General features: G+C 36.9%; 1 protein-coding gene across 3 annotated transcripts in view; it reads right to left on the bottom strand.

Annotated features, from left to right (window-relative positions):
• Window positions 1–3,909: 3,909 nt before the first annotated feature.
• LOC120780281 (glucoside xylosyltransferase 1) overlaps window positions 3,910–17,671 on the bottom strand; it is a 61,600-nt gene continuing 47,838 nt past the window's right edge. For all 3 annotated transcript variants that reach the window (XM_040112546.1, XM_040112545.1, XM_040112547.1), the window contains exons 3-4: window positions 4,414–4,756; window positions 3,910–4,354 (exon numbers count right to left, since the gene is read on the bottom strand). In XM_040112546.1, coding sequence (XP_039968480.1) covers window positions 4,020–4,354; window positions 4,414–4,756 — 678 coding nt within the window. In that variant the 3' untranslated portion in view covers window positions 3,910–4,019. The remainder of the gene's footprint in view (window positions 4,355–4,413; window positions 4,757–17,671) is intronic.

Here is a 17,671-nt window from a genome sequence, read left to right as displayed (position 1 = left end):
CACACGGTGGGAATTAATCTTTCACACAATACGCCCGATAGAACTTTATATACGATGGTTAGGAGACCAACGGTAGTTGCCGCAGATTGTGAGGTTTCCCTTTTTGTGAATTGGGCAGAGCTCACTTAAATTCCAATCGTTGATCATTCTTCGTCCGACCATATTCTACAAAGATGCTGGTACATGTACCTTATCAGTTTTTCGCCGCCGTGTCTGAATAGCTCGGCCAGCAATTCATCGGCAACCGCCGCTTTGTTGTATTTCAGTCGGGTAATTATTCGAAATTCTGTCTTTTGTGATTGCATCTTTTCGACGTGGAACCTTCCTTGTGGTTGTGACGTGAGTGTTTTTCTGCAGACAGGTGCGTATCTTTGTTACAATATAGCAATGTGTTCCGAGTCGATGTTAGGACCTCGGAGCGTAGGCACATCTGAAACACTGGAGACGTGTCTTTCGTCTATCACAACATGATCGATCTGGTTGGTGGCTTTCTGATCCGGAGACAAGCTTGGTTTGGTGAATTTTTCGACTGTTGTGCCAAAGATACCATCTTTGTCTACCCTGGCGTTAAAGTCGCCAAGCACGGTTTTGATATCGTGGTGGGGCAAGCTGTCATATGTGCGCTGCAAGCGCTTATAGAAGGCATCTTTGGTCATATCGCCCTTTTCTTTAGTCGGGGCGTGGGTGGAAATCAGCGATATGTGGAAGAACTTCGCTTTGATACGGCGACGGAGTCTTTTTCCCACACGCCCATACCCAACTCGCAGCCAACTTCTCTTATGTTTGTTACATATATCGGTAGATCACCAGCGCATATAGATCATACAATTATTTTTTAATGTAAAGAGAATTTTAGCAAAATTTTAATAAAACTAAAGATGGGAGGTATAGTGGTCAAACTAGTCTCAAAATTACACAATTGATTGTGAAGCACTCCGAAGATAAGAAATCCTGGCGAGAAATATCTAAAACAATTAATAGGAGCCATTCCATTCCATAAAATTAGTATCGAAACCGTAAAAAATAAATCAAAAGTGGCAGACAACAAAACCTTATCATCAGTAGACGAGCGCTGCCCTGTGCGAAAACGAAATCTTCTTCTTCTTCTCAATTGGCGTAGACACCGCTTACGCGATTATAGCCGAGTTAACAACAGCGCGCCAGTCGTTTCTTCTTTTCGCTGCGTGGCGCCAATTGGATATTCCAAGCGAAGCCAGGTCCTTCTCCACTTGGTCCTTCCAACGGAGTGGAGGTCTTCCTCTTCCTCTGCTTCCCCCGGCGGATACTGCGTCGAATACTTTCAGAGCTGGAGTGTTTTCATCCATCCGGACAACATGACCTAGCCAGCGTAGCCGCTGTCTTTTAATTCGCTGAACTCTGTCAAATGTCGTCTTATATCTCGTACAGCTCATCGTTCCATCGGATGCGATATTCGCCGTGGCCAATGCACAAAGGACCATAAATCTTTCGCAGAATTTTTCTCTCGAAAACTCGTAACGTCGACTCATCGGTTGCTGTCATCGCCCAAGCCTCTGCACCATATAGCAGGACGGGAATTATGAGCGACTTATAGAGTTTAGCTTTTGTTCGTCGAGAGAGGACTTTGCACTTTTCAATTGCCTACTCGGTCCGAAGTAGCACCTGTTGGCAAGAGCAATCCTGCGTTGGATTTCCAGGCTGACATTATTAGTGGTGTTAATGCTGGTTCCTAAATAGACGAAATTATCTACAACTTCAAAGTTATGACTGTCAACAGTGACGTGAGAGCCAAGTCGCGAGTGCGACGACTGTTTGTTTGATGACAGGAGATATTTCGTTTTGCCCTCGTTCACTACCAGACCCATTTTCTGTGCTTCCTTGTCCAGCCTAGAGAAAGCAGATCTAGATCTAACGGCGCGGGTGTTGAGGCCGATGACCTTCTGTAAGCCGCCGCATCGTTTCGTAGAATTTTCGAGCATTTTCGATTTGGGAGGTAGGCAGCCTGTTTTCTCTCCGCTGCGACACGGCACTCCTCGTCGTACCAGCTGTTCTTTTTCTCTTTCCGAAAACCAATGGTTTTGGTTGCAGCTGTACGTAAGGAATTTGAAATGCCGTCCCACAGTTCCCTTATACCGAGTTGTTGATGAGTGCTCTCAGAGAGCAGGAGTGCAAGCCGAGTAGAAAATCGCTCGGCTGTCTGTTGTGATCGCAGCTTCTCGACGTCGAACCTTCCTTGTGTTTGTTGGCGTGCGTTTTTTGCTGCACAGAGGCGAGTGCGAATCTTAGCTGCAACAAGATAGTGGTCCGAGTCGATGTTAGGACCTCGGAGCGCACGCACATCTAAAACACTGGAGACGTGTCTTCCATCTATCACAACATGATCGATCTGGTTGGTAGTTTTTCGATCCGGAGACAGCCAGGTAGCTTGGTGAATCTTCTTATGCTGGAATCTAGTAATACAGATAACCATATTTCGGGCCCCGGCGAAGTCAATCAGCCTCAACCCATTGCGGGATGTTTCGTCGTGGAGGCTGAATTTACTGACCGTACTGCCAAAAATACCTTCTTTGCCCACCCTGGCGTTAAAGTCGCCAAGCACGATTTTGACATCGTGGCGGGGGCAGCTCTCATAAGCGCGCTCCAAGCGCTCATAGAAGGCGTCTTTGGTCACCTCGTCCTTCTCTTCCGTCGGGGCGTGGGCGCAAATCAGCGATATGTTGAAGAACCTCGCTTTGATGCCGATTGTGGCTAGACGTTCATTCACCGGAGTGAATGATAGTACTCGGCGACGGAGTCTCTCTCCCACCACGAATCCAACACCAGACTTGCGCTCCTTTATATGGCCACTGTAGTAAATGTCACAAGGACCTACTCGTCTCTGTCCTTGTCCCGTCCATTGCATTTCTTGGACGGCGGTGATGTCAGCCTTTATTTTTGCGAGGACATCAACCAGCTGGGCAGCGGCACCTTCCCAATTAAGGGTCCGGACATTCCAGGTGCATGCCCTCAAATGGTAGTCCTTATTCCGTTTGCCATGGTCGTCATAAAAAGGGGGGTCTCTCATCCGAGGCTGTGTTTTATTTTTCAGTGGTATTGTTTTTTACGTGGCGGGTCCCAAGCCAAGCGCACAACCCTATGTAGGGAATGTTTCGCCTTCTCACATTAGCTCGCCTTCGAACGGATGTTCTTAGGCTACCCAGAGGATACTTAGTCAAAGACCGGAAGTAGTGAGCTGCTTGAGCCATGTGTAAAAGAATCGTTTCTGGCCACTCCCAAGTGAATGGCGATCAGAGAACTTTCCTCACTGTCGTGAACTTCTACACATGACTCCATCTTCCAAACGAAATCTAGCCCCTGTTTTAAGTATGCAATCGCCGTTTTGAAATATTTTGAAGCTAAATGCACCCTCGTCAAGCGTAAAGTTGAGGTTGGGCGAAGATTACTTTTTTTGTGAAATTCGATAGTTTTATTCCTTTTATTATACTTTTCGGCATACGCAGAATTTTGTTTCCATTCTGACGCTAAAATTTTCAATTGCTTTATGTTAGAAATCTTCATATTAAATAATCCCGTTCATTTCTATATCACATCTCAATTATTACAACGATAAAAGACGACTGCTTATATAATATGTTGTTAGTATACTCGTTCTAAAATGGGGAATCCCAATTTATTTTCTATAAGAGTCAATAACGTGAACAGGGATGCCACATAGATGTTCTTATTTCTTTTAAAACGATAGCGACAAAGGGAATGGAGCCGATTATATATTAATACTTTAGGGGAAAGAATTCAAAATACACTTATTTGCTTCTGCTCTGCATTTATTTTAAATCGTTATAATCGTTAAAAAAATATTTAATTGTAAATGAAATCAAAGATAGTTTTACCATTGAATTCCTCAATTATTAAATAATGCAACAAACCAAATTATGACAGCACTCACACTTCAGTTTTGATATTTATTCTCCAAACAATAACAAGTTCGCCCAAGTTAGGGCCTGTACCATTAGTATTGTTATTATGACGAAATAAATAAATTAAATTTTACGAGTATATTTTAACGATTGATATCTTCCAAATATTTTATTTGCGATAAGGATAGTTTCTTCAGTTAGTAGGCCACAACTTGTTTCTTTTACGACATTTAATGATGCTTTTAATGGTATTACAAAATTTAAGTATGGATTTGAATCAATCTTGTAGCTTTCTACTGTTTCATACACTGCCTTAAACAAGGGCTGCTTATTAGAATGGAAGTAACCCCTATTGCCGTGCATTAGTTTTATTCCTTCAACGGATACATTACAAACACTTATATACATGCAATGATCTGGTCGGTAGTTGTACTGACAAGGTAGAAGTAAAAGCGCATCTAAAATATTTATACTAAGTTATGTTAATATGATTTAAAATATGTATGTTCAGATTTACCTGGACTGTAATAAAAAAATACATTAATGATATCTTGATCACCCCACGTGATACGTAGCTTGTACTCATTGTATATGGGAACTATATGTGAGACCCAATTGTGAATGCGCATACGAGTAAGGTTCATTAGCATTACTCCTGAATTTACTCCCATGCGACCATAGTAAGGATGTCGTGCAAACCGATTGTACCAACCCATGTTTTCATCTTCATGTTCGGAGGTAAGAGCTGCAAACTGAGATGCATTAAATCGTCCAAAATATTTCCAAATATCTGATATAGGTGACAAGAATATAACATCTGTATCCACATATAAAACGGAATCAACCTGAGGAAGTAACAGCTTAAAAAAGATTGAAGTCATAATTTATTGGAATAATTTTATTGAAGATTTAAAAATTAAATATGAATCAAAGCAAACAGAGAACGCAATTTCTTCCAAAAACGTCATATTTCAATATAATATAATAAAGAATTCAAGATACAGTTATATAAAGTTGTGTTGCACGTGATTTCACGAAAATATTTTTTAATATTCAACACCAAACTATTTTTATTTTAAGTCAGCTATAACTAAAAATAACACACTTTAATAATGGCTGAAATGTAAAAAATATTTTGAAGCAACACAAAGAGAATTATAGTATGTAAAGAATTTTTGTTTTGAAAGCTTAAAAATAAACAGGCATTCGCTTCAAAATTTAGCATTGATTTTAAAGGAAACGTTTTTTTAGTTTACTTTAAGCAAAAATTACTATTGTTTGGCGCTTACGTTATTTTTGCGGATTATCGTAAGGTCACATATTTTATAAATACTGTCGCTTACGTTCAATAAATTCCATATAATTTTATTTTTATGTTTGTCATTTCTTTTTTTAAATTAAATTCTCATCAGAGAAAGTAAGTTATAGAGAAGTTGTAGTTGGACTACGAGGAAACGTGTGAATTGTCAAAAGCTAACCAAATTGCTCATCGTCGTTTCACCAAAGCTAGCTCAAAAGGAGAAATTTTAAAGTGGCGCGTTAACAGAGCTGAGCATTAAATGAAAAGTATGCTCTGAAATATACTTTATACATACATATGTATACATTAGGGCGGGTCGATTTAAAAGTCGCCCATTGCCCTTGCATATTCTTGGGATCAAAATAAGAAACTTTGCCGAAGGAACCATACCTCTAAAACGAATTTTGATGTCCCCCAATTTGGGTCGAACTTTTCGGTAGGGGCAAATTTTGAAAAATCCCACTTTGACCCATTTTGAGTGCTCCAATCGAGTCCAAATGTATGACCGTCCCCCACTAACTTTAGACGGCCGATCCACCCATGCCAGTGGCACACCCCCTGGAACTCCCTGGGGGGTTCCCCATACAATCATTTCAAAAAATCCCCATTTTTGGCCTCTACATGAAAAAATCAGCTAAATGGCTATGTTTTTTCTTTATTTTTATTTATTTATTTATAATAATATCTATTTTTTCTCTTAAGAAATTTATTTAGTCAGAACATATGTAAATGAAAAAATTAATTGAAGTGAGTTATAGAAAAGAAACTAAAAAAAATTATTGTTTGAAGTCTTTTCTACTTTCAAGTCTGGGCAATTTCGCACGGCTCTCTAATGTCGTCGCCATAGCAATTGAACATGTCATTTCGTTCCTTGTATGTGTGATGGAATTTTTGGATCATTAAACTGTGGATCATCTTGATTTAAATATTCTTTCAATGTATCGTACGGAATGCTTCGAGTATGGTGGTTCAAATACAATATTTATATCATTCAAATTGATCATTTCCGTATAACTTGTGCAATTAAAATTTATATCTGGTTTTTTATAAACTCTAAGTTCCATTGGTTGGTTCCATTTTCTTGATGGCACAGTCGCGCTTTTCTTTCCTATCATCAAACAACATTGATAAAAAGATATTTTCCGAATGCGCATAATATGAATTATCTTTAATTACTTGATTGACAATTTTGCGTAAGCGAAGTTCTAGAAATCGTGACCAACCAATGAACTTCAAAAATAATGCACTGCCGTACACGGCAGAGCTGTAATACTTGATATTGAAGTACATTGGCACATAACATTTAATTATAAATTCAACCAGATTTTTTTAATTTGCATCAGGATTTTTCGTTGTCACATATAATCGCAATAATCTAGCGGCCTTGGTGAGCCACCGAGAATGTACAATTTTCCCTGGTATGATGTTAGCCATATCCACCGGAACCACGCCGCTAGAAATTGCATGGGCCATGTCGTATAAGTATTTCGAATCGGTGGAAAGTTCTTTTTTTTTCTGGAGCAGGGGGCATATTTTGCAACTCAATTTTCTGGAAGCCGTCCACCACCTAAAAATATATAATAATAAAATAATTAAAAATGGTTGACAATTATAATAAATGAGTGATAGCAATAACTTACCGGAAGAGTTTCACAAGTTTCGATTTGACGGCTCAGTTTTCCGGTTGCCGATCTTGGTCCAGTGCTGGTTGATTTATCCAAAGCTTCAAACAAATGCCGAAACGGAAGTTCGTTGAAGTGTAGAAGGCAAACAAACCAATGCAATGGTCTTTTTAACAGCAATTCGAATTGTCGTATAATTCCACCGTGTGGGCCAGTGTTTGTTGGCTCACGGTCAGTGCATATTCCAATTAATGTATCCAGTGATATATTTTTATCGTTGAAAAAACCATTTAATTTGGTTGTTTTGTATTCAGCGGTTTCATGTTCATATCAATTCAGAATTGGGTTCTCTGAAAATAACAAGATGAGGTTCTTTTACCATCCTAGTATGATACTTCTCATCAATTTTATCTATCGTTAAAGTATCATCTTTTCTGCCATCGAATGAAAACGCTAACAAATTGGTATCACCTAACCGTTTGCGAAGCACTTCTTGTCTGCATTTCTCTTTTTCTCTGCGAACTTTCGATTTATCCATGATGAGAGGTTTCCCATACTTATCTTTAATTTTAAAATCTTGCAAAAGAGCGGTTCCCAATGCTGATGCTACTCTGTCAGGCACACCAAATCTGTCACATACCAAGGCAAAGTTAAAACAATCGTATCTCTCTGTGTATTGTGAACTTGTGCTTCTATCCATATCTTCTTGAACCGGTGGTGACGTTGCTCCTTGCTCTTCAGTTTCCATTATAAATACATTCACTGTTAGTCTTCTCTGATTATGTTGATCGTGCATGAACTCTTTGAGGCGTTCGGAAACCCAGCTGTATGCACATGGAGCTGCCTTCAAATCGCATTTACATGTTCGAATGTAAAAAATTGTTTTCAGAGATTTTACATACTCTGTAAATTGTTGGGTGTTGTTTCTTCTCTTGATTTGCTTTTGATACTTGTCAAGCAATTTATTCAATTTATTACATACACTTTTTTTCAGCATTATTTCCATACCAAGTTTTTCCCAAATTCCAATCAACTTATCTTGTACTTGAATAGTGAATAATTTATGGGAAAACTTTTTTTGTTCTGTTTTAGCACGTTCGCTTAAGTAAAAATAATATCTCAAGATATCCAGATGGGTTGGTAAATTAAGATCAGTCAAATCAGTAGACACATCAGAAACCGTAACATCATGCTTGGGTATATGACTCATTGGGTTTTCGATAGTTGTTGATGTAGTTGCTTCATCTTGCGGTGTAGAGGAGGTGGATTCATTGTAAACTTTTTGATTTGGAATGGTCACTTCACTTATTATTTTTTTTGAAATACCATAGTTGTTATTGCTTTAGTTCTCCTCACTTTCAGAGGTAATAAGAATGAAATGGTAATTTCAATTCTATTTCAAAATTTGCCCCTACCCAAAAGTTCGACCCAAATTGGGGGACATCAGAATTCGTTTCAGAGGTATGATTCCTTCGGCAAAGTTTCTTATTTTGATCCCTAGAATATGATTTTCATAGAGCAATGGGCGACTTTTTTGCTTCCCCACAAATCGACCCGGCCTAGTATACATACATATGTAAGTAATTCAAATTCAAATCAATATATGTGACCTGGTCTACGAAAAGGGGGCTAACGCGCGAAAACTAGTTTTCTGGGAAAAGCTGTTAAAAATAATCGTCAGTTTCTCGTTATCTCATTAATTGTTATCCTTTTTTTTGACACCTAAGCCCCCTTTTCATAGACCAGGTCACATATTATCATTTATCTGTAATAACCTGTATGTACACATGTGGGTATATGACATTGCCGAACAAATAATGTATACGCAAACCTACATACACCTATGCGTAAACATGTAAATATGTCACCCACAAAAACTAAAAACATTGTTCTACAAAAATAACAATCGTCTCAAATAGCAACAGCAGTGTCACAAGTCAATTTGGCAGCCAAATAGTCGATGCCCAAATTTGTTGAAGACTCCACAACAACATATTCATTCCTGACCGCCAGCGCACTTTCGACAGGTAAACTCGTTTCATTCATAAATTCCGTTTCCAGCTCTTAAGTAATTGCTCAAGAAAAAATATACATTATTTCTTCAAGTAATTTTGACTGCTGGTTACGCATTGTGAATGGTCAACGTTAGAAGAGCAAGAGAGAATAAACAAAGAAAATAAACTTTGTGAGTAATATCTATGTATGTATGTGTGTAGTAACATAAATATTTTCATTGTGATTTAAAGAATGTTTGATACAACATTTCAAAATGAACTATACCTCATAATAATGATTTTAACTAATTTAGGATGAATTTAACGATTACTTTGAATTTCCTTCAAAAAACAATTGTTGATTAATTATAATATACACAGTATTGGACAAAACTAAAGCACCCCTACTGTCTTTTTTAATGTCTAATTTTTTTAAAAATATAATAGGACTAGTAGGACAATTATTATAGGTACCAATTATGTATATATATTAATTCATAAAAAATAAAACATTCAGGGGTGTTGGAATCTGATAGTTGTCGGTATCAGAATTGAAACCGATCAAAAAAAGAAGTAGGTGTCATGAATTCTGATATTATTGGTTTGATATTCGAAACAGAATTTGTATCGGTTTCGGGTGTCACGGAAACCAATTTTATCGGTTTTGCTATCAGAAACAAAGTAAGAAGATAGTCGCTCACAGATTTGAAATATAAGTTAAGAAATCAAGTTATTTTATTATTTCGAATTAATTTATCTTTATTTCTATAGGAGAAAACATAAGTAAAACACAAAATGTTTTAATTATTGAGTTTTTGGAAAAAAATTCGGATATTTAAATATATTAGATTTACAAAACGTAATTTAACATCCAAAAGCGTCTTTATTCATTCGATAAATGTTATCTCTTAAAATCTTTCTTTAATTCGGAACTGATTAAAAGCTTTAAAAGTATTGCTTCCAAATGTATTCATTTGCAAGTTTTGTCACATTAGTACACAGCTAATTCGAATATTGGTTTTGCGTATGTTCGAAAAGACGAAAATCCAGTCAGATTCTGTGACACCATTGAAAATCAGAATTGGTTTGCAATTCTGACAGCTAAGCAATTCTGTCTTGAATTCCACAACACCCCTGATAGGTAAATATTCTTTCAAGATACAAAATTTTATACGAAAAACTTTTCAAAAGTATAAATCTGAGTGGACAAAACTAAAGTACCCCCTAATATTTGTTAGGAAAAGTAGTATCACGCTACTGTAAAAGTAAGTTATTCGTTGAAGACGTTAACAATAAACCGTTACAAATATTTTTGAGACATTTTCCCAGAGATTTTTGACGTCGTCACTGTTCAGTTGCCATTTAGAGTTTAAGAGTCGAAATTGGTGGAAAATACTTATTCAGCCGACTTTACAAATAAAAAAATAAGAGATTGGCAAAACGGTTTATCTCAATATAGAATAGTTAAAAATATTCGGTGAATAGATCAGTGGTGCCCGATATAAATTTCAGCAAACTGGCAATGTACTTTCTCAGCACAGCCGAGGAAGGCAGCAAAAAACTACAAAAGAGACGATTCATTGATCAAAAAGGTTACCCAAATTTATCCCACAGTCTTTTCCAATCAAATACAGAAACACTTTTGTTTACTAATTAATGCTAACAATTAGAAGACGAGCTGTTGAGGGCGGGTTGTTCTGTTGGCGTCCCGTTAGAAAGTCCTTTACTTCAGGAAAAAATTGAATTCATCTCGATTAGAGCATTCAGAAATTGAATACCATTTTATTCTCAAACGAATCGAATTATAATATTAAAAAATCGAAAGGCAAAAGGTGTCTGAGAAGGCCGAAAGGTTAAGGACTCAAACCTAAGTATTATATTGCGTTATCATTAAATATAGCGGTGGTAATGTTATGGTCTGGAGCTCTTTAGTGTAAAACCAAGGATCAATCTTTAGAACCTGAAAGAATTGCTTGGAATGACATACCACATGATATATAGTTTAATTTAGTTTCTTCTATGCCTAAAATGTGCGTTTCAGTTACCCAAAATAAAGGATTTGCTACTATTTTTTAATTTTCAGATATTATTTTCAAACCGATGAAAGGGGTGCTTTACTTTTGTCCAGTTATATTTTAAACCATAAATGTTTTTGTTGATCTAACTTATTTAATTTTGAAAACTGAAAATGAAAAGCTTTATTTTAATAAAAAAAATAATAAGCAACCCATTGAAAAACGTCAAAATTTTACATTTAATTATTTTTATTGCATGAAAACAGTTAAGTTCGAGCTGAACCATAGTAGGGGTGCTTTAGTTTTGTCCAATACTGTATATACATACTAGCACAAGAAAATTTCCTGCGGTAAATTTTCTTAACCATTTCTTAACCGTTTTTTATATAAAGCTTTTATATTTCTTGAGAGCTGGATCCTAAGTTCAAAAGTAAACACCATTTCATCTCCCCGAGCATGCCTTTGTCTACACATGTCTTTTCGTGACGATGACAAAAGCTAAATTGACCAAATTCTGATGTTCGTTTTAGAAGAGAAAAGTGTCAACCACGAAAACACGCAAAGCACAGAAAAAGTGTCAAAAGTGGCAACATGGCTCTTGTCGATTTGAAATATTTGTCCGCGGATCGCAAAAATCTGCGTCGACATGCACACATAACTGCATATGTGAATATTTGCGACCGCTTAGTCCTTTAAGATATTAGCAAAAGTTTTAATACCCAAAGCAAATAAATATATAAATATATAGAGAATAATATACACCTTACTTTATTATATGTATGTATCAAAAGGTTTTATTGAAATCGTCATGAAATAGGTCAATTTGAACATTTATACTTATGACCTTTAATATCAAATATATTCAGAGTCGTTTGCGCATTGTAAATAAACAAATATGTATGTAAGCGTCCATTACCTAACATCCGAATTAGCATAATTTTTCTAATTTAACACTGAAAATTCTCAATTCTGCTAAGTTTTGTACATATTTAATTTTCATTTCCTTTCAATAATTCTGATGTGATATCAAAGTGAAATTCCTTGTTCTGAAAATCTAATTTGCATATTTAAATGTAACTTGAGAAAGAAAAACCTAAAGCGTGTGATTTCACCCTGCGTACATATGATATATGGATAAGGAAGGTTAGTGGTGGTTTCTGTGACGAGAGGTCTATTAACTTTAGCTTCAGGATACCAGCCGACTGCAGAATTTTTCAAGCAGAAGTGGCTATAGTTAAGATAGCAATAGAAGTACAGCATCGAAGTGCAACTGTATTCAGAAAGGTGAGCATTAAATTCAACATAGCGGAATAGCTGGAAACTTATGAGCTTGCAACAAGGGCTCTGCTAGCCTGTTGAATTTTAGCTCTGCCTCTATGAGCAGTGTGCCAAAAATATGAAGTATTTTGAGTTTACTCTTCATAACATTTGTTGTTTTAAGAATTTCGTTTTTGTTCTTCCATCACTTTTATATTTACTATTTTAAAAAAATATAAATTGTTACATTATTGCCCGGTTTCACAGTCCATACTTAAGTTGTACCTAAATAAAATCTTAGCTAATCATTGTTACAGACTGGATAGTCGTTTGCTTTTCACAGGCAATGCTTAATTTCTATAAAATTATATGATGATATATGGCAACGTTATGGGCACATATTTTTTACAAATGTCATCCATAAAAATATGTTTAAATATTTAAATTATAGCAGACAATACATAAACAACAAAATAACCTCTAATTTCACCGCTAGCGAGTCGGAGCACTTATTCCATATTTTTCACAAAAAATAATTTCTTATTTCTTATAATTCTTCTTTTGACAAATAACTGAAAATTAAAAACAATTCAAAACAAAAATCAGCTGTTACTTAACCACTGCTTAAGTCTCCCATTTTCAGTACTTAAGCATAACTTAAGTATGAACTGTAAAACACTATTTTCCTGTTTTATCTTAAGCACAACTTAGGTATGGATATGTATATCTGTCAGAAAAGACTGAGATAAAAAAACACTGTAATAAACAAGTGTTGTACACTTTCTTTTTATGCACAATGTACATATATCGGACCGCGATTTTCGTCCGTATAGACCATTGTAAGCACTCAACAAATACCAAAACAAAACTAATATCGGCCACGACCATGGCAATTGCAATGGTAATAACAATAAGACAACAAATAGCAGGAAAGGGCACATTCACTGCTGCATTATGTTACAGAAATATGTCAAACGTACTCATATCCGCTTTTTGGAACGACTCACATTGGTGGAAATGTCTCATTTGAGCTGAGCTCCCAAGAAATGATGAACTCCGTATGACGGGCAGCAGAATGATAAGCTGATTTCGAACTAAAACATAAACTATCATAAAAAAATCAGAAATCCGAGGAGGAGGATTCGATGTCTCAATCCGTGGAGATAGCTCTGAAGCTAGAAATAGCATGAAATCCGCTAATCAGTTCCTATAGGTCGGTTCTGCGTTATGAAAATTTGACCATATTTTATCCCTTCTGTCTTTTCGATGATCTACACATGTTTAGATCGAAGAATACCAAATTAATTTCGTCATCGTTGAAGAAGCACTGAGATATAGGTTCACAACATTGTCCAGTATGGTCCGTGATGGTAAAATGATTTCGAAATTAAAATATTCAAGACACGGTGTAAGTCGTCACTCTTTTCCGTAGCTATTGATGCGCATTCTCAGGTCATCCTTAGATCTTACTCGTTGTCGTTTGATATTACTGCCTTAACCAAAATATAGGTTACATCATGGTGTTATTTGATCCCATGTGAAGTGCTTACGCTTGTGTGAAGAAGTGTGAAGACGCTTATTACATACAAGGTTATTCGACAGCAGTTAAGCCCATAGAAATCCAAAAGATTTGCTGGTTAGATGATTCTCCAGCAAAATGCTCCTTCGACCTTCCCACGCATCCAATGGAAAGGTCAAGTGCATAGCGACCTGTCGGGCTATGAATCGGCCCGATAGATGAACAAAGATTTTAATCAGTTCATATTTTTTGTTGGTTTATAAAGTTTGGTGCTTCTGAAGCGTTATTAGTGAAAATAAAAATACAAAATGGAAATATGTTGAAAATTACTGGATCAGTCAAAGCTGTGATGTAAGTCCTATCGAAAATCTTCAGCGGACTTCCTAAGTTTAAATAACTAAGCAGAAACCAAAAGCTTTATGGAAGCTTCACTAAATTTGGAAAATTTCCAATATATTGACATAACTATTAAAACGATCAAAAATTTAGAATCTTTTAATTACAACTTACTGTCAAATATTAAAAAAATGGTTTATGTTCCTTCGTTTTTGTATAATATATTATCGCAATTAGCAATATAAATTTTTAAGGCAGAAAATATTAAGTAGGGAAGCTACAAACTTATTATTTGGATTAGCTTCTGTAATCATTTCATTAGGTTAATCAACATTTTTTTGTTCTTAAATGGAAACAACTGATCAACATATTTGAAATAGCATTTCACGTAAACTTTGTTTCAAATAATCACTATTTGTTCATAAATGTATAGGAGTACTGTTTTTAATTTTATATTTGCCAAATCTAATACATAACGTGGATTTACAGCGCACCGTTACGATTGAAATTTACTTTACTTAAAATTAAAAGTCGTCCAAATATTCAGGGTCCAAGACAGAATTGCTTAGCTGTCAGAATTGCAAACCAATTCAGATTATCAATGGTGTCACAGAATCTGATTGGATTTTCGTCTTTTCGAACATACGCAAAACCAATATTCGAACCAGCTGTTTACTAATGTGACAAAACTTGCAAATGAAGTAAAAGTTTTTAATAGAGTTCCGAATTAAAGAAAGATTTTAAGAGATAACATTTATAGATGGGAATTCGAAATATTGTCGAAGCTGGAAAGGAAATAGTGACCGAGCGATATATGAGCGCTTGGGTAGAAAGCGAAAACTTTGACTCGGTTTTTCATTTTTACGATTTTTCTTAATTGGCGATCAGGATTGAAAAAAACTGAACGTATGGAAATGAGGCAAAGTTTATTTATCTTTGGCATTAAATTATCTTCTATTTAAACTAAAAAAATTAAGAAAATTTAAGTTTGAACATATGTTTAAGCAACATAAAGTAACATTTTTTTGGTCAAAAACCACTTTTTAAAAAAATTAAGAATTTTGTTTTTTGAAATTTTTCTAGTTTAACTTGAACATAAGTTATTAACAAATATGAATCTTTTAAAATTTTTTGTTTCCGACAGAAATTGCGACCTGCATACTTTCCGCCGTCCAACAAACGCACACGCGAGATGCATTGGGCAATTGCTTCCCTAAGACATTTCGTACTTTATTCTTTATGTTTTCTCCTATAGAAGTAAAGATAAATCAATTTGTAACAATCAAATAACTCGATTCCTTAACTTACATTTCAAATCTGAGCGCGACTATCTTTTTGCTTTGTTTCTGACAGCGAAACCGATACAAATTCTGTTTCGAATATCAAACCAATAATGTCTGAATTCATGACACCTACTGCTTTTTTTTTCATCGGTTTCAATTCTGATTCCACAACACCCCTGATTAGCTCTTAGAAAGTTAAGGATGACATTAACGATAATGTGACTAAAGGGATAATATGCACACATTTGATTCTAATTTAAAAGCCAGCAGCCACACAAATTTACCACCTTAACGGGATATACAAGGTGTGTTCCAAAGTAAACAGGACTAAAAAAAAAAATGTTTTTTTTTTTCAGCAAAGTCAATTTATTTTATTCAAAATAGTCTCCTGCTTCAATACAGCTTTTTCACGGTCCAAAAGCCAGTCGAACGAGTGTTTTAGCTCGCTGGCCGTTATGGCAGCCAGTATGCCGCTGCATGCCTTTTGAATGGCGTCTACGTCTGCATAACGCTTTCCTTTCATGGGCAAATGCATTTTTCCGAAAAGGAAAAGCCGCAATATTGTAAAGGAAGTTTTTGTCCTTTGTGACCTCTTTAATGATGTCCTTCGAATGTTCGATTCTAAGCAATTTTTGGTCGTCAGTCAATTTGTGCGGAACAAACCGTGCACACACCTTTCGTAAGCCCAAATGTTCGGTCAAAATGCGATGAATTGATGTTTTGGATATGTTCAATTCCAGTTCTATGAATTTCAGTGATGAATTCGGCTGATTTTTGATGAATTCACGCACAGTTTCGATGGAATTTCCGGTGGTCACGTATTTTGATTGACCCATATGTCGATCGTCATTTATGTCCTCACGACCACTTTGAAACGTTGAAACCATGCGTGCACTCTGCTACGGGATAGACAATCATCACCATAAATTTGTTTCATCAGTTGAAAGGTTTCGTTAAAAGTTTTACCAATTTTAAAACAAAATTTAATGTTGGCTCTTTGTTCGAAGCTCATTTTCGCACCGATAACACAAACATACTGACACTTAAAACGCAGCCATTCACTTCCAATCGATGAAATGTCATGAAATTTTCACTGGACAATCTATAAAGCTAGCAGATTCCAACGCACCAGTCGACATGTAGATAGCGCCACCTGTTTACTTTGGAACGCACCTCGTATATTAATTTTACTTGTATTCTCTTTAGGATGGAGTCATATGTAAAAATTCACGCAAGTGAGGAAAGTTCTATGATCGCCATTCACTTGGGAAGGGCCAGAAACGATACTTTTACATATGACTCAAGCAGCTCACGACTTCCGGTCTTTGACCAAGTATCCTCTGGGTAGCCTAAGAACATCCGTTTGAAAGTAAGCTAAAGTGAGAAGGCAAAACATCCCCTTTGCAAGGTTGTGCGCTGGGTTTGGGAGCCGTCACGTAAAAAACGCACCCAATGAAAAAGAACAAACAAATTAGGACTACGATTTGAGGGCATGTACCTGGAATATCCAGTCCCTTTATTGGGAAGGTGGCGCTGCCCAGCTGGTTGATGTCCTCGTTAGAGTGAAGGCTGACGTCACCGCCTTTCAACAAATACGATGGACGGGACAAGGACTGAGACGAGTAGGTCCTTGTGGCATTTACTACAGTGCCATATAAAGGAGCGCAAATTTGGTGTGGGATTCGTGGTGGGAGAGAGACTCCACCGCCAAGTACCATCATTCACCCCGGTGGATGAACGTCTATCCACAATCCGCATCAAAGCGAAGTTCTCCAATAGAAGGACGATGTGACCAAACATGCCTTCTATGAGCGCTTGAAGCGCACCTATGAGAGCCGCGACCGCCACGATATCAAAATCGTGCTTGGCGACTTTAACGCCAGGGTGGGCAAAGAAGGTATCTTTGACACTACGGTCGGTAAATTAAGCCTCCAAGAGGAAACATCCCCAAATGGGTTGAGGCTGTTCAACTTCGCCGGGGCCCGAAATATGGTTATCTGTAGTACTAGATTCCAGTACAAGAAAATACATCAAGCTACATGGCTGTCTCCGGATCGAAAAGCCACCAACCAGATCACAACACGATCGGTTGTGATAGACGGAAGACACGTCTCCAGTGTTCTAGACGTGCGTACGCTCCCTAACATCGACTCGGAGCACCACCTTGGTGCAGCCACGATTCGCACCCGCCTCTGTACAGCAAAAAACGCACGTCAACAAACACAAGGAAGGTTTGACGTCGAGAAGCTGCAATCACAACAGACAGCAGAACGACTTTCTACTCGACTTGCACTCGTGCTCTCTGAGAGCACTTGTCAACAACTCGGTATAAGGGAACTGTGGAACGGCATTTCACACTCCTTACATACAGCTGCAACCGAAACCATTGGGCTTCAGAAAATGCAAAAGAACAGCTGGTACGATGAGGAGTGCCGTGTCGCGGCGGCCA

This window comes from Bactrocera tryoni, unplaced genomic scaffold (assembly GCF_016617805.1).
Source record: "Bactrocera tryoni isolate S06 unplaced genomic scaffold, CSIRO_BtryS06_freeze2 scaffold_25, whole genome shotgun sequence".
In the NCBI taxonomy this organism is placed as follows: domain Eukaryota; kingdom Metazoa; phylum Arthropoda; class Insecta; order Diptera; family Tephritidae; genus Bactrocera; species Bactrocera tryoni.
The sequence above is the reverse complement of the archived record's forward strand: the minus strand, read 5'-3'. Positions and strand labels throughout refer to the sequence as shown.